At 56.8% G+C, this 24,776-nt stretch overlaps 1 protein-coding gene across 5 annotated transcripts; it reads right to left on the reverse strand.

The window, feature by feature from the left end:
• Positions 1-727: 727 nt before the first annotated feature.
• On the reverse strand, positions 728-22,968 carry NR4A1 (nuclear receptor subfamily 4 group A member 1). 5 transcript variants are annotated; one of them, XM_019038878.4, is made up of 8 exons: positions 22,796-22,968; positions 18,303-18,422; positions 5,021-5,898; positions 4,072-4,201; positions 3,586-3,737; positions 2,972-3,174; positions 2,701-2,879; positions 728-1,542 (listed from the first exon to the last, which is right to left on the reverse strand). In XM_019038878.4, the coding sequence occupies exons 1-8, from the start codon at positions 22,887-22,889 to the stop codon at positions 1,286-1,288; spliced, it is 2,013 nt and encodes a 670-aa protein (XP_018894423.3). In that variant the 5' UTR covers positions 22,890-22,968; the 3' UTR covers positions 728-1,285. The 5 variants fall into 5 exon arrangements, with proteins under 5 accessions (XP_018894423.3, XP_004053205.3, XP_063550041.1 ...); XM_004053157.5 differs by lacking the exon at positions 22,796-22,968 and adding an exon at positions 21,482-22,524; XM_063693971.1 differs by lacking the exon at positions 2,701-2,879 and having other exon boundaries at positions 22,796-22,948.
• Positions 22,969-24,776: the final 1,808 nt, after the last annotated feature.

The following is a 24,776-nucleotide window of genomic DNA, read 5'->3' on the forward strand; positions in this document are numbered from 1 at the left end:
CCTCCCCAAATCTGAGTCTCTGGGGGTAGATCCCAGGAATCTGCATTTTAAGCCAGCTGACTAAACAACTGATGAGCCTGGGGGGTTGGAGGGCCTACGTGGGGACACGGGCACAGGTAGGGACTTCAGTACAATCTTCTTGCCAAGAAGGTGAGGGCCGCCAGATCCATGGATCTTCTTGCTGGGGTGGCAGGAGAGTGGGGAGGAATGTTGAGAATGGGGATGTTAAAACACTGAATGTAACAGCTACTACCAATTTGGGCTTACTTAAACCCAGCCCATGCTAAGCATTACACACACACACTCCTCTGATCCTAAAAGCTCTGTGAGGCTGGGTCTATTCCTGTTTTATGAATGTGGAAATCAAGAATCAGAGAATAATATGTCCAGATTAGGAACCATGACAACCCTGAGATCTGCGGCTAAGTCTATTGCTAGGGCCCTGCAGTAACCCCTGGGCTAGTCGGCCACTGCAGACCCCAGCAATGAGCCAGGCACAGCTAATGCAGGCTTCCCACGTGTTAGAAATTAGTCTAAGTGCTTTGCATAACAACCTCGTGAAGCAGGTGTCATTATTATCCGCCTTTTACAAATGAGTACACTGAGGCCTGACAGCTCAGGCTGGTAACATCCAAGTTTCATCTTGAGCAGCCCATCTCTTATGTAATGATGGGGTGTGTCTGGTGGGGGAGTGGGGAGGGGGCATCAGAGACAGACTGAATCCCAGTTCCAGCTACATGTCTATTTTTTATTCAATATATTAAATATATTAATCAGAAAAGTCACATACTATAAATCCAGGAAAATACACAAATATAAATGTCAGAATCTGTCATTTGTCTTCTTCCTAGAGTGACAGTTTATGTACATGTGGAAGGAGGGTAGGAAGAGAGAGCCAGCAGGAGGCTGGAAAGGCTGCCCAGGAAGGCGGGGCCCATCCCTTCCTCCCAACCCCGCTCCCACCTCAAGCTCTTTCTTCCTGTATTTACAGCAGCACTGGGCTTATTTACAGCACGGCGCTATGTGTTAAAAACGGTTTATCTTACAAAAAACATAAAGGCCGGGGCCAGGCTCGGGGGATAAGACAAATCGTGGGGTCACCCCCATGAAGGCATCCCCCTCCCCAAGGGCTTGAGCTCCCTGCAAACCTCCTGGAGCAGGTGAGAAGGTGGAGTCATTCTGCAGCTCAAGTCCAGGCTTGGGGGTGCTCTGGGGGTCCGTGGACTAAAGGCACGTGGGGTGGCATATGAGAGTGCACATGTGCACACGTGTTCCCAGGCGGGGGTCAGAAGGGCAGCGTGTCCATGAAGATCTTGTCAATGATGGGTGGAGGGGGCACCAAGTCCTCCAGCTTGAGGTAGAAGATGCGCTGCAGGCCCTGGGTGCACAGGGTCCGCAGCTCGGGCAGTTTGCCCAACAGACGTGACAGGCAGCTGGCTGGCTGGGGCTCGCCCGCCACAGCTGCCACGTGCTCCTTCAGGCAGCTGGCGATGCGGTTCTGCAGCTCCTCCACCCGCCGCGGCTCCTGCAGCCCATGCCGGTCTGCGGGAAGGGTACAGGATTAGCCGTACATCTGAGAACCAGGCCCCCAAAGCCCCAGCCTCCCCCAGGCCCCTAAAACTGCTGCCCCTGACCACCCCTCATGCTCTGCTGGCACTTCACAAAAGCGCATTCACATGTTGGCCATTAGTAAGCATCGTCACAAGTCTGAGAAGCAGTAATCCTCATTATCCTCATACTCCAAGTGAGAACCCGAGGCCCAGGAGGCTAATGACTTGCCCAGGGTCACAAACGGGAAATAAAATCCTAACCTAGGTTTTCTGGCTAGATCATTGGGTTTTTAAAATCTACACTGTTCTGAGAAACCCAGCCTCAGAACCCAGCACTCCCTCAGCCCAGAGTACCTCTGATTGTGTTCTATATAGTTGGGTCCCCTGTGCAATTTAAGTGAAAAAATGAACGAGGGTGGATTCTTTCCTTTAAAAAACAGAGAAATCTGAAAACCTCTGCATTCAACACCAGATTCCATCCTGCAGAACTACATTTACATAAAGTCCAAAACAGGCACAACCAATCTGATCTGCACTGTCAGAAGTCACAGTGAAGGGCTGGGCGTGGTGGCTCACACCTGTAATCCCAGCACTTTAGGAGGCTGAGACAGGAGGATCATTTGAGCCCAGGAGTTCGAGACCAGCTTGGGCAACATAGTGAGATTCCCATCTTATTTTTTAAAATATTTAAATAAAAAGTAGTGGTTACCCTTGGGGAGGGCAAATGACTGGAAGGGGGCACAATAATGGGTTCTGGGGGGCAGTTATGTGCTCTTTCTTGACCAAGGCGCTGGTTGGGTAAGTGCGGTTTATGAAAATTTACCATTTGTGTACTTTTCTATATGCAGCATAATTGACAGGAAGGTTTTAAAAACAAGCCAATACCCTAGGCCACATACATGACACCTGCAGTCTGGATCCTGACAGTCTGGGACCAAAGGCTGTCTTGGGCTTTAGAGCTGGATGCAGCTGAGCCCATCTGCAATTCCTATGGTCCCTACTTTACTGCTGGCATGAGCCCGGGGCAGTGCAGGGGCCCAGAAAGTGCTAGATCCCGGCCCACCAAACTCCCTGGGACAGTGTACTCCTGAGAACCAGTCAACCCCCTGACGCCCATTCCCTTGGACCTGGTGTGGTGCTGGTCACTCACCGGTGATGAGGACAAGGGCAGAGAGGCAGGCGAAGGCAGGGACATCGACAAGCAAGCTGTGCAGGGACCTTGAGAAGGCCAGGATACTGTCAATCCAGTCGCCGAAGCCACGGGCACACTGCAGCCGGTGTAGCACCAGGCCTGAGCAGAAGATGAGCTTGCCCTCGCCTGGCTTAGACCTGGCAGGCAGATGGGCACGAAGAGCGATCAGGGTGGTTCACAGGCAGGTGTATCAGGGAAAGGGGCTGGGCAGAGCGTCAGTAGCTCTCACCTGTACGCCAGGCGGAGGATGAAGAGCTCCAGGAAGGCCGACTCCAGCAACAGGTCCTGGTCAGCCGGTGACAGCTCAGCAAAGCCAGGGATCTTCTCCGCCCACTTGCGGATGACCTCCAGAGAACCGGAGAGCAGGTCGTAGAACTGCTGTACATCCCCAGCATCTTCCTTCCCAAAGCGGGGCAGCACCAGCTCCTGGAACTAGGAAGACGGTCCAGTGGGGTCAGCACCCCAGGCAGGCTCCTGCACCCACTGCCACGTATGGCTGTGTCAGACACTTGGATGCCAGATCCCGGGAGTGGGAGTAGATCTGAGATCCTGCCCAGGCTCTCACTTGCCAAGTCTCACATATTAACCCAGGGCTGCAGCTGCCAGAAGGACATATTTTTCTAATTGGCCACCTGCCTGAGGGGGTGCATTTTCCCATCTGGTCAGCCGAGAGGGGGATCCTCTCTTTGATCTGTCGAACTGGAGGGAGTCGCTTTTCTTTCTTTCTTTTTTAAACTTCCTTTCTCATTCAGTCCTTCCAGAGGGGGTAGCTCTCCTAACACGCACAAAGGCACTGCATGTGCTCATAGACCTCCCCAAGGCAGACGCGGGGTGGGACCTCACCTTGGAGTAGTCCAGTTTGGCAGTGCTGGGCCCTGAGTCCAGGTGTGCACGGACCAGGGAAGTGAGGAGATTGGCAGGGGAGGCATCTGGGGGCTGCTTGGGTTTTGAAGGTAGCCGGCCCCGCCGCCCCTTCAGGCTGTCTGTTCGGACAACTGCAAAGGAATGGGTAGGGGTGAGGAAGGAAGGGATCTGAGGAAGGGCCTCTCAGCCCAAGCCGTGCACACCACTGCTGAGACGCGCCCCACCGAGTCCCTAGGACCCAGAGTCCCTGAGATCCAAGGTACCCTATAGGAACCTCCCCCTGCCACCACCCTCACAATCCAGGCAGGTGTAGGCTGCCTCCCTCCAAGGCCTGGGGTTCAGAGGTGGGGTGGAAATAAGATGTGCCCTCCTCTGGGTCCTCCAGGGCAGAAGCCTGGGGGCCCTGCTGGTCCCACTCCACTCAAGCCTACCCTTGCCCCGCTGGGCCACACCCCAGCCACACACCTTCCTTCACCATGCCCACCGCCAGGCACTTCTGGAAGCGGCAGAACTGGCAGCGGTTTCGCCGCCTCTTGTCCACAGGGCAGTCCTTGTTAGCCAGGCAGATGTACTTGGCGTTTTTCTGCACTGTGCGCTGGGTGGGGAGACAACACGGAACAAGCTGTCAGAGTATGGGGTGGGGAGGGGGGAACTTAGGGGAGGGGACCGTCCAGATCCTGCTGCCATTGCAGACAAAAGCACTCTCTGTTCACAGCTATTTTTCTAACATTTGGGTGGCAAGGGAGGGAGAGATAGGGGGTTGGGGGGGGAGAGAAAAGTCTTGAAGACATTGGGGGAGGTTTCTCGCTCTGAGGAAGTCCCCAGGACACACTATTGGGGGCCAGGGTCTCCCTGGCAGTCTAGACACCTGTATTTTTTCATGGGCCCTTGTCCGCCTGCCCTCTCCCTAGGGCAGACAGGAGAGGGCCAAGGGGCTGGGGGGTGGGGACGGGAAGCTAAGCAGGCACCATCGCTGGGACAAACACACAGCCTGTTCCCAAGTCCACCCCCAGCCCTCAGGAACCAAACCCTCCGCAGGGATCCTTTCATCTCATGCCAGGAACATGAGAGCCTGGGGGCACCCCTTCCCACTAGAACCTTGAGTTGGGAGAGGACAGGCAGAGGAAAACCAGAGGCTCGCCAGGCACCCCTGCAGCTCCTATCTGCCCCTATCTCACCCCTCCGTCCAGCTCTGTGCAATCCCATGGGCCCCTGAGTGTTCCGGCAAATGAAAGCTTCCAGCCCTGGCATCTACGGGTCTCCAGGAAGGCGGCCCACCTGGCAGGGCTGATCCCACCCTGCAGGACAGGACTTAGCTAGGAGGAGAACCCAGGGGGAGACCACAGGTCCCAATGGGATGAGGCCAGCCTCTCTCCATTTCCAACAAAAGGCCCCACCTGGGGCTGCGCAGTACCTTGAAGAAGCCCTTGCAGCCCTCACATGTGCGGACACCATAATGCTGGCATGAAGCGTTGTCCCCACACACAGCACAGCGGCCTTCACTTCCACCTGGGGCCCCGCTCCGGGCCTTGGTTGAGGTCACGGGTGCATCCAGTATCCCCGAGCCCTCAAGGTGTGGAGAAGTGGGTGCCAAACCTGGGAAGGCGGTAGGCATGGAATAGCTCTCTCCCTCCCCCAGCTGGTGGGGGGCCTGTGAGGGGAACAACTTCAGGGAGCTCTGGGCCAGGCTGGGGCTGGGACCGGTGGGAGGACTGAAGGAAAAGAAGGCTGGAGGCTGTGGGGGCCCAGAGGCTTTGGGCAGCTGCTCTGTCCATGCCCGCAGGCCTTCGTAAGTCTGGCTGGGCGAGAAGTGGCCGAATGAGCCATCCCAGGGAGAGAGCTGGGGCGGCTGGAAGCTGGGCGTGGAGGGCGACGGGGCCGAGCAGGGGCTGCCATAGTAGTCAGAGCCACTGGAGGACAGAGCCTCATCCACTGGGCCGCTCAGGGGGCCGGGGTAGCAGCCGTACACCTGGAAGTCCTCAAACTTGAAGGAGGCAGAGGCAGGGGAGGTGGCTGAGGACGAGGATGTGGAGGAGGCCGAGGAGGAGGCTGAGGAGCATGGCTGGACTGTTCCCGGCAGCTGGTAGAGGAAGGTGTCAAACTCTCCCGTGTAGCCGTCCATGAAGGTGCTGAAGCTGGGCAGGGCAGTGGGGGCAGCGGGGGCTGCCTCGGGGCTGGCCAGGTCCATGGTGGGCTTGATGAACTCAGGGGTCAGGGGGTCGCTTGCCAGGTGGTCACGGGGTCCTGGACTCGGTGCTGGTGTCCCATATTGGGCTTGGATACAGGGCATCTCTGGAGAGAGAGGAGATCCCAGGGAGGGAAAGGAGAGTCAGTGGGACAAGCCTATAGCCTTGTCTCAAAGTATTTGGGCCCCAGAGCAGCAAGGTGGCAGGAAGCCCAGCCTAAAGATGAGACAGAGGCACCGGGACCAGAGCACCCAGGAATCCTGACCCCTGGCCTGAGTACCATCTCGACCTAGGTGCCACAAAGCCCCTGGGCAGCAGCCCAGCATGAGTGGGCTCCATCAGAAGGCCAGCCACACCCTAGTCAGCCTGGGAACCCTAGGGGAGGCATACAGCCAGCATTTCTCTGCCGGAACAGGGGGAAGCTGTGTTCCTCCAGCCCCCTGCCCCTCCCCGCTGGGGAAGGCGTGGTGGGGGCTGGGAAAAGGGTGAGTGGGAGAGGCAGCCCAGCAAAGCCTCAGCCCAGCTCCCAGGAGCAGCTCCCTGGTTGTTTCGCCAACCAGGCACTTCCTGGGAATACTCCCAGGCACACCCCAGCCTCTGCAAAGCCCCTTTTCTCCTCCCCTCGCAGTGCCTAGGAAGAAGGACATCGTGGAAATGGAAGAGGAGCTGGAAGTGAAAGCCCAGCTGCCTAAGAAGGCAGCCTAATGCAGAGGCCCTAGCCTGTCCCCCATTTCCACCCCAACCCTGCACACTGAGAAAAGGCAGCAGATCCCAAACCCACCCCAATCCTGCCATCTGGGGCTGGGAAGCCACTCTGCACTGCTCGAGACGCTCCCAGAAGCAAAGAGGAAGGGAACCTAGGCCTCCTCATCGGTAACCTGGCTCCAGACCTTTAAAGGCCATTTGCTGGGGACAGGGCAAGGGGGAGGAAGGAGACCACAGCCCGCTGGACTCCCAGGAGAATGGACAACAGTACCTAAAAAGAATGTTCTGCTGCCCCCAGTTGTCTTAATAAGAGAACTCTGAGAGTCCAGCAGAAGACTTAAAGAGAAGCCTGCTGGTGGGTGGGTGGAAGACATTCTGCCCCTGCTTGGGTCCCTCCACTAAAGCAGGGTCTGTGCCCTGAAGAATCCAGAGGTTCAGGCAAAGGGGGTTACACAGCCCCAGTCCCGAGGAGCCTGAAGAGAGCCTGAACAGAGATAGCATCATTCAGGCAGATCCTTACATTCACAGAATGGTCAAAAAATCATGCAGAGGAGGCTCCAGGACAGTCTCCCTCCCAACCCACACGCCTGGGGTCTGCATAACTCTGGCCTCACCAGTCAATGAGGGAAGCTGGAGAAGAAATCAAGCAGGAACAGAGTACCATAATCAAGGGGTGCAGTGATGGGGGCAAAGGCTGTCACCACCTCCTGGCCAAGAGCCCAGGAAGTCCTCTCTGGTCCTAGCCTTCCTTCTAACTCCACAGGCCCTGAACAGGGCACCTCCACCCCTAGCCTGACATTCACATAACCAACCAAGACAACAGAGACCCTTGTAGCTCGGGCCCCACACACCCAGTGGCACCAGTCCACAGGCATGCAGCACCCTGCGAGAGGTGAGGGTGGCCACATCTGCCTGCACTAGGACAGCCTGGCCAGGGATGGGCTGGGGGTGAAGGAGGAAAGACAGCAGTTGGGCAGAACTGGGCGCTTGTTCCTGCCTTATTCAAATCCTGTTTCTCCACCTGGACGTCCCACATCCGGATCAACCCCCATCAGTCCCTCCCCCTTCATGCAGGTTCTTAACAACACAAGATATGGACCTACATCTAGCCTCACAGGAGGGGGGAGCAGTCCCACAGGAGGAGGAAGAGGCGGGGTTGAAGGAGGGAGTGGGGAGAATCCGGCTTCAGGCAGGTCTTGGCAACAATGTGGCTTGCACCTGTTCTGCTGAACAAGCCTCAGGCTGCACCCTACCTGTAAGATCCAACAGAGACTACTGGGGGAGGAGGCATAGGGATGATCAGCATCTGGAGCTGGAATGGTTGGGAGGTATCCTCTAGGCAGCACCGCCCCAAGACTCCAACACTGGCAACTTCTATCCAGGATCCCCAAGGACAAGGGTTTCCACCTCTGTCTGTCTCTCTCTCTTTCTCTCTCTCTCTCTCTCTCACACACACACACACACACACGTGATCCAAGCCCCAGCGAAATCAATTCTCCCTGTGCTTACAGAGACCCTGCCCCTGACCCCAAGAAGCCTCCTTTATTCAATACACAGCAAGCAGCCCTCCACAGCTCAGCCACCAAGCCAGTCACTTCCTTCAATGATCCGGAGGCTTCCTAACGCACCTCAGACACAAAGTTCAGGGTGGGGAACCCCTGCCAACTCAGCCACAGCCTCTAAAGTGTTAAGAAAACAACCGGGGCACTGGGAGGGGGCTGACAGGCTGGGAGGAAGGAGGGCCTTTTGGAAATCCAATCTCAGTTGGAATCGTACGGATCCCAGCAGCGCCAAAGCTCTGTGTACCTGTTCCCCCACGGTGCTGTTACCCCCATCCACACCCACCCAAGTTCAGAGCACCGTGCGCCCAGTTGGGCACCCTAGGAGACTGAACTAAGGCCAGCCGCCTGCTGGACAAGTCCCTACTCCCGGCGCCAACCCCAACCCCCTACAGCTTCCACTTTGCAGGTAGTCAACCTCCCCTGCCTCCTACCCCGCACCCAGTAGTTTCCAGTCTGACCTGGGTTCTCATCCCGTTGTGCTACAGCTGCACACTACACCCGCCCTCTTGCATGCCGGCCCTACAACATCCTCTCTGCCCGCGCGTACACCCATCTCCTTCATGCACGGCTCCTAAAAACAGATGCACGTTCCCCGAAGGGAACCTACCCGGCCGGCTCCCGCTGCCCCTGCCCGGACTGGCGCCCCGAGTCTCAGCCTGGTCCCTGGTCCCGCGTGCGCTCCCGAAGTTCTTCTGTGCACTCCCCCAACTTTCGCAGCCTCCGCCACTGGGACTCCCCGGGTGAGCCCGACCCTCCTCTTAAGCGCTCCGTGACGCACAGGGAGGGGCGGGGGCGCCACTGACGCAGGCCGCCCGTCGAGCTTTGGCCATACAAGGGCGCGGGGGGCGGTGCGGTTCCGGCGGGAGGCGGCCAGGGGGAGGTGCGGCCCGGGGAGCCCGAGGGGGCGGGGCGAGGAGGGGGGGCCTGGAATGTCTGCGCGCGTGACGCACGCGGGGTTCCATTGACGCAGGGAGCGCGGATTGTTTGATCTATAAATAGGCTCCTCGCGCCCGCCGCGCCCGCTAAAAATAGCAGCTCCCAGGCCCACTAGGCTCCCCGCACCGGACTCGGGTCCCAGCTGGGGGCCCCCAGGTCCAGAATAACCAGCGGGAGGGCCAGAGCCCGAGAAGGGGCGCTGTAGAGACGCGGCCGCGGGGCTTCCCCGGATGAGGATCTCCTCACCCTCCAGTTGCTCCCGGGAGCCAACCGCGCCCGGTCCCTCCGGCTCCCTCCGAGCCTAGCCCCGCCTTTGCACCTTCCCAAGCCCTTCCTGGAGCCCTAGGGTGTCGCTGCTGCCGCTGCTGGGCGGTCAGGACAGGCCGCGGGCTGGGGCGGGCAATTCGGACACACCCTGGGGAGCCTGCGCCCTCACCTCAGCCCTAGGCGCAGCTAGTGCACAGGACGCGGCTTCCCCAGCAGGGTCTCAGGCTGAGAGGCTGCCCCTGAGACGTCAGTTAGAGCCCTCGCTTAGTCCCTCCAGGCAGTCTCCCTACACAGGACCTTCCCGAGGGCAGGCGTTGGCCAGGCCCAAGCTCGGCCAACAGCTCTGGCTCCGCTCCACAAGCTGAACTTGGTTTCGCACCGTCCCCTCCCCAGCCCCTTACAGGGGGAGTGCACCCTAGTTGGGAAATTACCGAATTTCAGAACCGGGTGGAGCCTGAGAAATCTTTTCAAACTTGTGCCAACTCTTCCTCATTTTATAAATAAACAGGCTCAGAGAAATAATGGCACTTGCTGAAGGTCACACAGCCAGGTGGTGGCACACTGGGTTGGAACCCAGGGCCACAGACTGCATCTCTAGGGATCTCTCCACGCCTCTTATCAATACCCCTCCCCCTGTCCACATCAGGGAGCACCGGCCCTCCCACCCCACCTCCAGCACCTGTGGGGAGGCAGCTCTGACCAGTTATCACCTGCCCGGTGGAGTGTGGAACAGCCCGCCAGGGCCCTGCTGGGCACAGACCAGGCTTCAGCCACCTGGAGCCTTCCCTGGTTTGGCCGTCACCCTTCCACTCTGATCTCTCCTGAGCCTGGGGAGCCCTCACGGAAAAGTAAGAGAAGAGGGAAGGGCAAAAAAACAAAAACAAGGAAAAGAGAGCCCTGCCACCCCACTGCGACCCCCATCCATTCCCCTTCTCCCATGTAAGTCAATATCCATGAGTTTCTGCTTCCATCGAGCCTGCACCCACCCACCCAGTTCTCAACTCATCTGGTCACCCCATAGGACTTCCTCTGACCCGGAGGCTCTGCCGGCCCGATTTCCGCCCTCAACCCCCATCACAGTTTTCCCACACCCTTGTCTCCAGCCCCCGCTTCTGCCCACTCAAAGGTCCCACAAGCACCTCAAATTTCATCTGTTCCAGACAGAACCTGTCATTTCTGCACCCCCTGCCTGCCACCTAATCTCTGCTCCTGATGCCCCATTTGCAACTTTTCACTGTTTCCTGAAATTCTTTTTTGGAACATCTCTTGGGTCCTTTCCTCTCCCCGTTTTTGTTTTGTTTTGTTGTTTTCGAGACAAGGTCTTGTTCTGTTGCCCAGCCTGGAATGCAGTGGCACGATTATGGCTTACTGCAGCCTGGACCTCCCAGGCTCAAGCCTCTTGCCTTGGCTTCCCAAAGTGCTGGGATTATAGGCATGAGCCACTGCACTCAGCCTCTCCTGCTTTCCTACTGCCAGCCACAGCCCATGCCTCACTGGTCCCACAGACCAACTGCCTGCGCCCAGTGACCACTCCTCCTTTCCCACACCCATGAAGACCATCCATTAGCCTGCCTGTCTCCTCTTTCTAAAGCCTCACTGTCCACCACAGATGGAGCAGTCTTCATACACAGTTGACCCTTGAACAACACGTTTGAACTGTGTAGGTCCACTTATATGGGGATTTGGGGATTTTTTTCAATCCAACATGGATCCAAAAACTCACATATACAGAGGGCCGACTTTCAGTATCTACAGGTTCCACAGGGCCAACAGGGAGACTTGAGTATTCGCAGTACAAGTTGGGGTCCTGGAGCCAACCCCCTTCATATACCAAGGGGTGACTGTAATGCTGATGGCATTCAGTCATCTGGTCAGAACCTGCCAGAACCCTCCATCCCAGCATACAGTCTCAACGTGAATGGGTCTGCAGAGAGCTCTGGGTTGCTCCAAACCATCTTCCTTCAAGGCCACTGGTTGAATGTGAAGTGTGGGCAGGATGATGCCAATTGGACCCATCCAGGATCCCTACCTCATTTCAGGCAAAGTTTTGCTTTTCTTTCTCTTAGGCTTTTCCATAAGATTTTGCTTAGATTTTGTGGAATCCTTTTGTGGAAAATGACTCCACAGCTTAAAAAAAAAAAAAGGTTTAAAACTACGTATAGAATTCAAGTCCTCCCATTTTGCAGATTAGGAGTCAAGGGTTCCAAGAGGAGCCACACTTTGCTCAGGAGCACACAGCAAGTCTTGCTGGGTGGAACTGATCCCAGCTATGTCACAGGCTGACTTCCTCACCTAGCACCCGCTTTGCCCCAGGATGTCTCCCTCCACCCCAGCAGAGCCTTCCCTGGAAAATAAAACTAACTTTTTTTTTTGAGACGGAGTCTCGCTCTGTCGCCCAGGCTGGAGTGCAGTGGCACAATCTCGGCTTACTGCAAGCTCCGCCTCCTGGGTTCACGCCATTCTCCTGCCTCAGCCTCCCGAGTCACTGGGACTACAGGTGCCTGCCACCACGCCAGCTAATTTTCTTGTATTTTTAGTAGAGACAGGGTTTCACTGTGTTAGCCAGGATGGTCTTGATCTCCTGACCTTGTGATCTGCCCGCCTTGGCCTCCCAAAGTGCTGGGATTACAGGCATGAGCCACTGTACCCGGCCAAAATAAAACCAATTTTAATAGGTAGCAAAAGATGATCAGCCAAGCCATTGTTCTTCCTGCCAACCAGCAAGAACAAGTGCGTTATCTGTGGCTTGACCAGTCTGTGCTCAATCTCAGCCTTGCTAGCTCTTTTTTGTTTGTTTGTTTTTGTTTTGTTTTTTTTTTTTTGAGATGGTGCTGTCGCCCAGGCTAGAGTGAAGTGGCGCAATCTCGGCTCACTGCAAGCTCCGCCTCCCAGGTTCATGCCAGTCTCCTGCCTCAGCCTCCCGAGTAGCTGGGACGACAGGTGCCTGCCACCACGCCCAGCTAATTTTTTGTATTTTTAGTAGAGACGGGGTTTCACAGTGTTAACCAGGATAGTCTCGATCTCCTGACCTCGTGATCCGCCCGCCTTGGCCTCCCAAAGTGCTGGGATTACAGGCGTGAGCCACCGCCCCCGGCCCAGCCTTGCTAGCTCTTTGAGAGTTGAACCAGCCTCAAGCTCAGGCACCCTCCTCTCCTCCTCACAACTTGGCATTTGTAAAAAGTGGCACAGACCATCCTGTGGGGTAGGCCCACCCATAAGCCCAAGGAAAACTGAGTGTGGTGAGGAGCTGTCCAGGTCCCTGGTCTGAATCTCAGCATCTAGCCTCCAGATCTGGGCCTGCAGCCCAGGCCCCACTTCCCCAAGCTGCTGCAGGTTATGGAGGCTGCAGTCCTGCTGCCCCAAAGCCTGGAGGAGGATAAGGAACTACAGCTGCCACCTGGTCATGCTTGCAGGGGTGGGAGATGGTGGGGGTGCTCAACACACCACATTCTGAAAATAAGTAAATAAGGAGAAAAAGGCAAAGTCCCTCTGTGGAAACACAGCTGGGGCCACCAATGCAGGTTCCCGTGTGGAGCACCTAGCCTAAGATAAAGGCGAGAGAGGTGAAAGGGGCTTGGGGATCCCAGGCCTTGTGGGCCCTCCAGGGAGGATGGCCTGGGCCTCTGAGAGAGTGGGGTCCAGCTAGTGGAACTTTGGAGAAAGGCACAATTGACGTGGACTTTGGGAGGCCTAAAACAAATGCTGGTCCCAGACTGGCCAGAGACTCCCAGCACACACCCCTCCAAGTCTAACCTTCAAGAACAAGGTCAGAGTGAACAGCTAATTGTCGGGGAGATGGGGTAGGAGGGAACAGGTAATAATGAGAGAGGTATCCAAAACTAGAGACAGGGACCTGGAGGTAAAGCAAGGCCATGACAACACGGAAGGGCGGGGAGAGATGTCACGATGGAGACAAGAGACAGCCCCACCTAGTCAGGCCCCCACACCACGGCCCAGCCTATCCATCTGCCCTCATCACCGCAGTTCCCCACCGACCCCATATAAGGACCTTGAGCTAAACCTTCCCACCACCCACTTTGCACATACTGTTTCACCCACTGTGCATACTGTTTCCCTTCCTCCTAGTAGCCTCCTGAGTAGCTGGGACTACAAGCGCCCGCCACCATGCCCGGCTAATTTTTTGTATTTTTAGTAGAGATGGGGTTTCACTGCATTAGCCAGGATGGTCTCGATCTCCTGACCTCGTGATCCGCCTGCCTCGGACTCCCAAAGTGCTGGGATTACAGGCGTGAGTCACCGTGCCCAGCCCAAATTTTATTTTAAAATAGCCACGCCTGAATGAGAAGAACATATTTCTTCATATGGATCCAGATGCAGATGTAATTTATTGAGAACAAATTCTTTCAAGTGTGTTCTTCTGAAAGCACAGTGGCTGTTTCTCATTATGTATTTGTTCTATCAACAGATAGAACACAAGTATGATTAGCAGGGAATGCAATATCTCATAGTAGAAAGGGGTCCTCCTGCTGACAACACAGTTTATTTTCTGAGCAGTTCACCAGGCCCTTACCCCTCCTAGTCAAATCTTATGGGGCCCAGGGATTTATCATGTACTCAGACCCATCCCTCACCCACCAGTATGTGAACATCATGAGGACAAGGGCACTGTCTCCTAGTCCGTGGTGGGAAGATCCTTTGTACATCCTCAGTAGTAAGTAGCCCAGGGCAGGCCCCAAATGAGCAGCCAATGTCCACCACCATTCCCCAGCCCAGAGGGTAGGGGTGGAGATGGGTAAACAGGGGATGAAGGAAGTGGAATTACACAGCCCTTTTCCCACGCTGCCCCTCCACCTTGGGCTGGGCCCCACCCCTACTGAGTAGAGGTCAGGAACTTGCCCTACTTTCACTGAGACTGTCCCCACCCATGGGCCTCCACACCCTTCCCCTGGGGTGGGCAGAAGGAGTGAGCTTCGCCTTCTCCAGCTCAGAAGTGGCCCTGGGAGCTTCCCCTCCTCGGCCCCAGGGCCTATTGCCAGCCCTGACCTGGCCACTTCCTCTTCCTGCTTTGGCTGTAGGCAGGGGGATTTGCACTGTGGGCAGGGAAGCACTGCCTACTGCCCTGGGGGCTTCCCATGGGCAGCTCTGGGAACCAGGGGTGAAAGGTCAGGCCCAGGCTCTGCTCTCCTGGCCCTTGCCCAAGCCCTACCATGCGCACACGTATCACTACCTCCCCAAAACCAGCCTCCCAGGGACCCAGGCAGGTCAGCCAGTGGCCGCACTCCTCCCCTCAGCTCTCAGCAGGGGCGAAAGATGGAAGAGCTATCAGAGGCATCTTTGTCCAGGAGCTAGCAAGCCTGATGTGTGACCTGAGGCCAGTCCCTCGTCCTCTCCAAGACTGCTTCCTCATCTGCCTAATGCAGACATCACCAGTCCCAGTGCTGGTAGAATTCAGTTCACAATGGAAAGGAGAGGCTCAACAGCCAAATGTAGCACTGCGTGGGGCCTGGGCTCCCCCACTGTCATGGGAAACCTGTAATGGCAAGTGAGGGTGGAAGTCGGGAGGCAGGCAGTACCTCCAGGGCACAGGGAAGTGCTACACGGGGATGGGTTCCAGGACCCCGACATATACCAAAATCCATGCATACTCAAGTCCCACACTCGGCCCTGTGGAACTCATGTCTGCAACGGGACGACCACAGCAGCCTGCAGCAGAATGGGGCTGGCAGGGAGGGCGGCAGGGGCAGGAGATAGCAGGGTCCTCAGCTGGACGGGGGAGCCGGCAGCCCTCCTGCTCCAGGAACTACAGACAAACAGTAACCCCATCTCTACTTCTCCCACTCCTGGGCTGAGTGAGAGGAAAAGAGAGCGTGCCCAGAGATGTGGCTCTACCCAGCACTGGGAGAATTCCAGACTGTGTATGCAGCGAGTGGTCAATTAATACTCTGGAGAGAGCTAGTTAATTAAGGAGGTCAGGCTATGGCCACAGAGGCTATCTTCAGTCCAGTGATTTCTCTACCCCTCCCTCCCTCCCTCTCAGGCCAGAAGAAATTAACATACAGCATAAAAGAATAAGATCAGACATCAGGAAGAACAACCAGACGGGGCTGGAAAACACAGACAAGATCACGGAGTTCCTTTGGGAAAGGTTGCCCCACGCCTTGAACCTCCCTCAGTTTCCCTCTCAGTCTCTTCAGCTCCTGGCCAGCTCTCTTCTCCTCTCGCCTTGGAGGGTCTCCCACCACCTTGCAGAACATCAACACCCACCAAATTCCCTTGCCTCTGCCCAAGGTCTCCACCCAGCCTATGTGGGCAAAATTTCAAATTCCAAAATAAAAACTCTCTGATAACGAGTCCCAGCCGGAAAGACTGATGCACTTTCCTATTGTTAAAGTATTTTTAGTCACAGGCTCTGGATTCGTTTAGAGACTCACGTTCAGAAAGGGGAAAAATTTTTTTTGAAACTGGGAAGGAGAGCACAGGAGCCTCCCACGTAAGGAGCTGCTGCTGCCTGTTCCATGCCGGGCCAGAGTCCCTGGCCCAGGTCCCGGAGCGTGTTTGTGGCAAGCTCGTTGGCGGACTTGCCAGACCTCTCTCCAGCTCTGCTTCTCAGGCACCCAAAGCAGCTGGGAGGCCGGGCAAGGGCCCGGCAAGCGGGGCAGGCCAGGGACTGAGGGCTCAGCAGAACGCCAAGCCCCTGGCCCAGCCACTGAGTCCCAACTAGTGGGGGCTTAGGGGCCCCGCTCAGAAGCCAATCCTGAGATACCCCAATGGACACCAAACTCGCCGCAGTGACCAGTGCCTCATCCAGGCGGGGTGGAGAGGAGAGGAGGACGGAGACCCTGTGGGGAAGCTCTGAGAAAGGAGCTAGACTGCATTAGCTGTCTCTGTACACCTCTCCTAGTTCTCAGTCACAGCGTTCACAAGTCCAACTACCGTCATCCAGCTGTGGTCAAGCTGCACACTCATGCCTCCAGTTGTCGGCCACCCTTGCTTCCTCCCCGCAGCCCAAGGCCAAAGGGTTTGGCATGACAGTCACAATGGGAAAAAATCCAAACAGCCCAGCTCCCATTCCTCAACGTCCCTGTCCCAAGACTCACCAGCTTCCTCCTCACGATCTGCTTTGACCCTGGAAAAAGGTCCCAGACAACCACACGAAGGGAGAATCCCAAGATTGGTTGGGGGCTCTTCCTGGTGGTCTCAGGGAGCCCTGTGGGGAGAGACGTGCTGCCCAGCCAGCCTATCCTCACAGCCGAGGCTGGGCAGCAGCTGAGCAAGCTCTGGATGTGGTGCTGCCTCCAAGCCGGCGTGTCCTCCTCTGTTTATATAGCAGAAACCAGAGCCGGCCTCTGGGGATGGGGGGAGCCACTTTGGGCCCTCTTGACTGGACCTGACTTTGGCCCAGGTCAGCAAGAGCCCAAAATAGTCAGCTGACGGGAGCCCCAGCATGAGCGTGACCCTGGGCCCGTGCCCAGGCCTGGCAGACAGGTGCCCACGTCACAAGACCAGCAGCTCTAGCACTCATGGGGCCCCGGTTGGCAGCCCCTCAGGGTGGCTTTGGCAGTATATCTGGCATGGGAGTTCCACCCAATCACCACCATCACCCAGACAACGAGGTAAACACAAGGAATTCTGCCCACCAGGGCTGCTGTGTACCCAGAGGGAGGGCTGGGTGCTCAGGAAGCTGGGTCTGGACTGGGGGCGGATGTAGGGGCTGAGTTGAGGGAGGGATACCTGGCCACTGCTGTCATCCTCACTCACGTGCTTCCCAAGTCCAGATCTCCAGCTGACCAGAGAACACCTGCCTCTCCCCCTTACAGTAATTCCTCTCCCTGTCTTCAGCCCGAGGTTGGTGGTACAGCACCTGCTGCCATCAGGAGGCCAGGCACACACCCATCCCTGCCCCCAGAACAGGAGGCCCTGCTTCCCAGGGCTTCCCCCTTCCCTCCAGGCTGGGACCAGACACCCCATCCTCCCCACCCCAGCCACCTCTCTGGGGCTCTCTGCACCCTGAACACTGACCCCCCATGAGGCAACAGTGTTTGGGAAGCTGCGGGAGATACTGAGCCAGTGCGTGCTTCATCCTGGATTTCTCAAGGCCTGGGAGGGCTGCTGCTCAAAGATGGCCCTCTTCCAGGGAAGGAGGAAGGGAATCTCATGACCCCTGTCTGGGGTTTAAGGCAGAGCTCCAGCTCCTTTAGGCACAGAACCAGGACTACAGTGCCCTTGGCCCCATCTCATGTCCCCAGGAAAGGCCTGCTGAAAATCCCATTCCCGTCCTCCACCTCTCAGCCCCAGATCAGTGTGGGCCTTCTCTGGAAGCACCCTCAGTCAAGGAAGGTATGTCTTCCACAGTCAGACCAGGTGCCTGTGCTTGCCAGCCACCCAGGAGGCATGGTTCTGGGCTTGGCTCTACACATCCTCATTGCAGGACCCCTGGAAAAGTCATTTCTCCCCTCTGTACCTCAGTCTCCTCTTCTGTAAGTGAAGGAGATGTGCTAGAACACCAGTAGTGGAAGGGCTGCCCCTGCCTTCCCATTCACAGAGGCCACCCCCCACACCACAGACTCCATAGGCCCTCCGGCTTGCCACAGTGAGGAGGGGCAGGCACCATGCTTTCCACGAGGAAGGGGAGGTCCCAGCCTTCCCTTCATGCACTCACCTGGAGAAGTGTCTACACCTGGGAGACAGGCCAGTTCCCCGCTGCCACATCTGCCCCATGACGCTCCCAGCCCAGCCTCCAGACACCCTATTCTACCCTATCTGCTTCCTGGAATCAGGCACATGCTGCCTTGGGAGCAGCTGTCATCCCCTACTCCCACGAGCCTGTGTCACCTGGGCCCAGAGAGCCCTCCAGCCTATGCTGCCAAGAAAATAAGGCTTCCCCAGTCCCCACACTCACACTACCCCAACCTCTGAAGAAATCAGATCCCGCACACTGAACAGCACCTCGGCTGCCACCTCCCCAGGGCTTCCCCTCCATCCCCCTAACCACATCCGCTTTGGGCAGCTCCACCCCCACCTCTGCCCCCCAACCCCACCTGCTGGAGGGGTGTACAAAGGACAATAGCAGAGCACTTACCACTCTGGATGGACCAACAGGCCTTGGCCAACCACATTATCCCGTCTGCCTTCAGGGCCCAGCAGAAGGAGCCAGGCTGCCTGGGAGGGGCAGGGCCTGGCCTCTGTCCATGGTGGAGGCCTACAGAGGGAGAGTCGATGTGAGTGAAGAGAAACCAGCCAGCAAGCACATTCCCTGGAGACAGCATGACCAGGACACGCAGGAATGGGAGCAGTGGCAGGACCTAGGCCACAAGAGGGGGACAAGCCAGCGCCCAAGGACCTCCCCGGGTTAGGCATTGGAGCCTGGGGGCCGAGGCCCCAGGCAATCTGCTTCCAGGGGTGTAGGGTGTGGCCAGGAGCTGCTGATAGCATCTGGGGCATTTCAGAGCCATATAGACACATCAGCATCTAGCACCTCCACCTCATACCCTTCCCGGCTCTCGGCCTTTGACATGCACAAAAGGGCATGCTGCAGGCACAGGAAGGGAGCTATTGTGAGGACAGAGCGGAATACCCCACTCTCCTTAAGGGGCTCCAGTTTGGCCCCTAAAGCCTCGGAGGCCCCCAAGAGACAGGGGCTCCACTCAACTTAGAGTAGAGTGGACGTGGGATCCCAGACTGTCTGGGTTCGAATCCTAGCTCCACTGCTTATCACCTTGGGCAAATTACATAATCTCTTTGTACCTCATGCTCCTCATCTGTAAAAATGATAACATCTGTAAAATTAACAATCACAGGGTTATCAGCAGGCTTAAAAAAAGTTAATGTGTAAAAGACTTAAGGACAGTGCTGGATACACATATCTACTACATATCAATATTAGGATAAGTTCAATGAGGACACACACATAAAAGCTAGCCCCAGACCCTGGTTCCTAGTCCAAGGCACCCTGGGCACCTGGCCTCTCCTTCCAGGGTGGAAGCCAACTGTGTGCCTCACCCCACACCCCAGCCTCTTCAGCTGTCCCCCAACCCCGTTCAGCCACAGCACCTTGACCCACATCTCCCCTTCTCTTCTTCCATCCCCTCCAGTGCTCTCTCCTCTCGACTACGCACCAGAGTGAGGGCAGGACCAGGCCTTCACTGGCTATTGGACTGCCCTTCAGACTGAGATGAGGTCTGGGAAAAGAGAAGGAGATGATGGGAGCTAGGAGGGGCAAAGAGGAGGAGAACCCCAGAGGGTGGGCAATGGGCTTCCTCACCCTCCTGACCTCTGCCCAAGGTCTACAGGCCAAGGGAAGATCCTCTGGCCCACAGTACCCAGGCTCTCCCCTTACAACATTGTCAGCACCCCTCTCTCCCGATCCTGTGGGTATGATGGGAAGCAGGAAAAGGCCACAGGAGACAAGGAGGGAAGGGAGGGCAGACTGGAACATCTGGAGTACCTTTAACCCCAAACAGAAAGCAAGACAAGGCTTCCAACCTGCCCCGGCCCATGGACTACACCTGCTTTCCAGGATGACAGTGTCATCCTCCCATCCCCCCGAAACTGGTCTGTAGTTTCCCCCAGCTTTGTCTTTTCTCCCTACCACCCCACTGCTGAGGAGGAAGGGTAGGGAGGGCCAAATACCACCTACCATAGTCAGGCCCAACCTGAGCGCCCAGGTCTTCCCCATCTGGTTCTCAGAACGGGGGCCAGAGTTTGGCACCAGGTGGTGCCCACAAATGATTCATAGCATCTTCAAACAGGTATCTGTTTCCCCACCTGTTCCAGATCAAAATGCCCCCCTCAATAGTCACATCACAAGCATTTACTGAGGACCCCCGGGAGCCAGGCAGTGTGCCCCGAACAACAGGAGAGCTAAGAATGAGCACACCAAGATCCCAGAGCCCCAGGAGCTGATAAGGGATGAACCAAGGTCAAGTACAGTCTGCACTGTGCAGAGAGCAAACCAAAGGCTGAGTGGGCTTGGAGGAGGAGAAAGTGGCCCCCAAAATGGGGTGGACCATCAGGCCAGACTTCAGTCCCCAGCTCCTGCTCCCCACCAACCTCATTTCCCAGCCACTCACTATGGTCCCATCACGTGGGCCTTCTCTCCCCACTCAGGGCCTCTGCATCTGCCATTCCCTCTGCCCAGAACTGGCTCTTCCTCATCAACCAGGTTTCCATTCCCATGTCACTTCCCTGAACAGCTTGCATCCCCACCCCACCACACTAGCCTGATTTTATTCATCATAGGTCTAATGTTCACATCTGTTCACTGGTTTATCACCTGTCTACCCAACCAGAATCTAAGGACGCTGTCCATCTCAATCACTGCAGAGTCTGCAGTCTCTAAACCCTGCTCAGCACTGGCAGGTGCTCAGTAAGTGTGCGTGGAAGGGTGGGGGATGCACATGCCTGCACTGGAGCTGTGCTGTGAGGAAGGTCAGCTAGGTGGGGAGAGCATTGCAGCTCAGGAGCTGTCCCTTCCATTTGGGGGCAGATCCAAGAGCCAGAGCAGAGGTTCTTCCTTATGTTGAATCACATCCCTGACTCTAAAAGTCCCCAGCCCTGGATCCCAGCTCTGTCCCCTGCACTGACCCACAGGAAGCCTCATTCTAGTCCTTCCTAGCAAGTATTTTAGTCTTTTCTTAATAAACTGCCCGTTGCAACAGGACACCGCTGACAGGCCCTCTGCCTGACAGGTCCTGGTGGCCTCCTGAGTACAAGCTCTGCATTGGCCAATATCCCTACCCAGAAGTGGGCATATTACTATTATTAGCAATAACAACAGCAGCTAATATTTGTTAAACAACATGTGCCAGATACATTAAGCACTTTACATGCGTTTTCTCATTTCAGCCTCACAATGCTATGAGGAAGGGATTATTATTATGCACATTTTACCAATGAGGAAACTAAGGCCCAGAAAGAAATGTTAAGCAACTTGCCCAAGGTCACACAGCTAGGAATTGGCAAAACTGGGATTAGAAACCAGGGAGCCTAACCAAGGAGTCCAGAATCAGGCATTCTCGCTCCCCCTGCCACCCACTTGGACCTGTGTAGCGGATGGAGGCTTCACACTGCACAGAGCAGTCCCACAGCCTCCATCCAGAGAGCAGGGCAGAAGCTAAGGGCCTGGGTCCCTGGGCCTTTGAGCCAGGCACAGGGCCTGAACTCCTCAGCTGACTTTCTTAAGTCCAGCAGAGGCCTCAGCACAGGCCTCGTCAGTCACATTCACACCGTTAATCTCGGCCCATCCTTCTGCCCAGTTACCTTCAATTAGAATCTTGATTTTATACTGTGCACTTGTCATTCCTCACAGCTCTGGATGACTACAAGGAGTCGGCTGACTTCCTTTTTAAGTCTCTATCCAAGTCACTGATCTTAAATGTTCACTTGGAGTAGATCTAGGAGCAAGCCTTGTAGCCCCACCACTAGGGCCCCAAGCCAGGACGACGACAGCCCCCAAATCCATCAGCACCCAGTGGGCATAACTGTTGTGAACCTACCAACCTCTGCCCAGCCTGTATTTTCCCAATGTGCCCCTAATACTAGCCCCACACCCAAATTAACAATTCACTGTAAATAAACCACCTCTGCAGCATTTCTCCCATCCCCAGGTCATCTATCAAAAACGAAGGCATAAAAAGGGAATGAGCCTGCCAGGCGCGGTGGCTCACGCCTGTAATCCCAGCACTTTAGGAGGCCGAGGCGGGCGGATCACAAGGTCAGGAGTTCCAGACCAGCCTGGCCAATATGGTGAAACCCTGTCTCTACTAAAAATACAAAAATTAGCCGGGCGTGGTGGTGGGTGCCTGTAGTCCCAGCTACTCTGGAGGCTGAGGCAGGAGATTCGCTTGAACCCGGGAGACGGAGGTTGCAGTGAGCCGAGATCACACCACTGCACTCCAGCCTGGGCAACAGAGCGAGACTCCATCTCAAAAAAAAAAAAAGAAAGGGGGGGGGTTGGGGGGAAATGAGCCAAGTCAAGGAACTGTGCCCTGCCCTCCACACAGCCAGACCACCATGAAGGAGGTCTAGAAATACAGACCACCCCCGCCCCCACCCCACTCAGTATAAGGATGGAAGATGTTGTGGCAAAAAAACAAGACAACAACAAAAAAACACGTCTGGGAGGCACAAGCCCCGAGTCCTAATCCCCAGCTCCGCCTGACTCCACGAGACCCCCAGCCTTGGTTTCTTGACTCAGTCCCGCGAAGGGGTTGCATCACGCAGCATCGGTCCCTCCCGGCTGGGTCTCCTGGCAGACGAGCTCCCGCGCTCCTGGAACCGGTTCCCGCAGCCGACGGAGAAATGGAAGGAATTTCTCTGGCCTGGCCACCTCCAGCGCCCCTCGTGGGCCAAACCCCACCCTTGGCGGACTGGGGAGAGAAAGCCTTGGCCGTCGCCCTTGGGGGCTGACTCGGAGCCAGCGGTTCCGCTGGGAATCCAGTCCCTCCCCCCAACTCCCCAGTTTCCAAGCGGGACTCCGGCGTGGCCCCGAGCCCGCCCAAAGGCATCCACCGAAGACCCGAGATTGCCCGGCCTCTCCGGGGCCCACCTCCCGCCACCCCGGCAGCCCCTCACCTGGCCCCGCGGGCTCCGCTCGCCTCTCCACCCCCGCTTTCCGGGGTCGCGCACCCGCCGGCCCTGAGCTGCTCTGCGCCGCAGGGGCGCCCATGCCTGGAGGCCGGGGGTCGCGGGCGCTGCGAGAGGACCCCCGCCAGTTCCGCCGCCGCCGCCGCCGCCACCGCCTCGCGCTCCTGCAGCCGCGCCGCAGCCGCTCAGCGCCCCCCGCCCCCGGGAAGCCCCCCGCCCGCAGTTCCGGCCGCGCGGCGCCCCCCGCCCCCGCGCCCGCGACCGCCCGCGCGCTGTACCAGCCCCGGCGCGCCTCCCCCGGCGGGCGGGGCGGGGACCGTGACGCGTGCCCATTGACGTCTCCGGAATCCCGGCGGCGGCGGCCGACGCAGCCTCATCAATGGGGCTAAAAATAGCGGCGCCCGGAATAGCCGCAAGCGCCCCGCCCCGCGGCTCCCCCCACGCCGCACACCCGGTTACATAACCGGCGGCCAGAGCCGGGGAGCTGGTTCTCAGGTGAGGGTGCCGAGGTCTCGCTCACACCTTCCGAGGCTGCGCACCTGGGGCTAGGTTATAAATAAACTTAGCCGGGGCTTCCCCAGGAAGAGGTGGAAAGAGCGAGGCCCAGAGAGACTCGGTGGCGGTCCAAAGTCACACAGCGATTCGGCTGCTGGCGAGGACAGGGCCTGGCCTTTGAGTCTGCGGGAGCCCTGCCTGCATCGCTTGGCATTCATGCCACCCCAAGGGCAAGGAACCCAGGTAGCAGAGCACCCAGCTTCCACACGAGAAGGCAGCTTACAGAGAAATAGGACTTTCTCCTGAAGAGGGCACTTCCCGAGGCGGGGGTGCAGGCCCCGGCAAAGCCCAGGTGATGGATTCACTGATCTGGCTGCTCCCATACCACTGTGTGACTTAGGACAGTCACTTGACCTCCTGAGCCTCAGCTTCCTCATCTCCAAAACATGATATGATCAGATTATCCACCATATCTGGCTGTCAGGATGATAACAGCTGTGGAGGTGCCTTGTACACAGTAGATACTGAGTTAGTTCTCCCTGCTCTCCCCAATCCAAAGGAGTGCTTCATGCACTCAGAGGCCCACCACCGTGACCAGGGAGCCCTGGGAAGCCCACCCTCCTCTGACCAGAGTCTCCAGGCCCAGGCTTCCATGGTAAGAATTTTCCTGGGGGTGCAGGCACTTGGAAGGTTTCTCTCTCCCTTGTGACTGGAGCCCTCTTTGGAAATGGGAGAACCATCCTGTCCTGAGCAAATCCTTCTCCCCCAGCAGCTGCCCACTCAGGAGAGGCTGGTCAGGAAGGCCCGGCCCAAGTTGGAGCAATGGGGTTGGGGCTGGCTGGGTGGGGTTGGGGGTTACCATCTCTGCTCCTATACCCCCGTACAGGCAAGGTCATTGGGGAACACCCATTAGGGAGGATCCAGTCATGTGCTCTGCTGTGCCAGCCACTAGCCCCTGATCCTTTTTGGAGCCACCTTAAATTATGAGCATGCTATACAATCTCCAGCACCCAGCCCAGGCCCCACGCAGCAAAGAATCTCTTCTGTGCTCAAAATTCTCCAAAAGAGGCCCCACACCTCCACTCAGCCCTCATTCCAGGGGCTGCATTCCTCTCTCCACCCCCCTGCCCACCCCCAGAAATCCTTTGCTGGACAAATCCTAAACTCTTGGCGCAACTCAGAATTCCCTTTCTCTCATTCTTCATAATGATTCCAAGAACCTCTGCAGAGTTTGTCTCTCAAAATCACCTCCCAAGAACCTGTACATTTCTCTCCCAGGTTCAAGTATTAGATCAATTTGCAGATAAAGAAACTGAGGCTTCAAAAATGACAAGGCGTTGGGGTGTGGGAAAGGGACTGGCTTTTCCTCACTCACCCTGTGCCCTCCTGTTTCCTACCCCAGCAGCTTCTTTCACATGGGCTTCTTAGAGGAGCAGCTACCCCACCCCCTCTTTTCCTTTCTTTTTCCAGAAGT

This window comes from Gorilla gorilla, chromosome 10 (genome assembly GCF_029281585.2).
Source record: "Gorilla gorilla gorilla isolate KB3781 chromosome 10, NHGRI_mGorGor1-v2.1_pri, whole genome shotgun sequence".
Taxonomy (NCBI): domain Eukaryota; kingdom Metazoa; phylum Chordata; class Mammalia; order Primates; family Hominidae; genus Gorilla; species Gorilla gorilla.

Bases quoted from the DNA above. Each gene is read 5' to 3' on its own strand.
- NR4A1 (XM_019038878.4), bottom strand. From the start codon at position 22,889: ATGGGCGCCCCTGCGGCGCAGAGCAGCTCAGGGCCGGCGGGTGCGCGA. The intron at 18,423-22,795 runs GTGAGGGGCTGC...CTCCCTCTGTAG, and splicing joins AGCGGAGCCCGCGGGGCCAG to GCCTCCACCATGGACAGAGG. The intron at 2,880-2,971 runs GTGAGAGCTACT...TCTGCCTGCCAG, and splicing joins ATCCTCCGCCTGGCGTACAG to GTCTAAGCCAGGCGAGGGCA.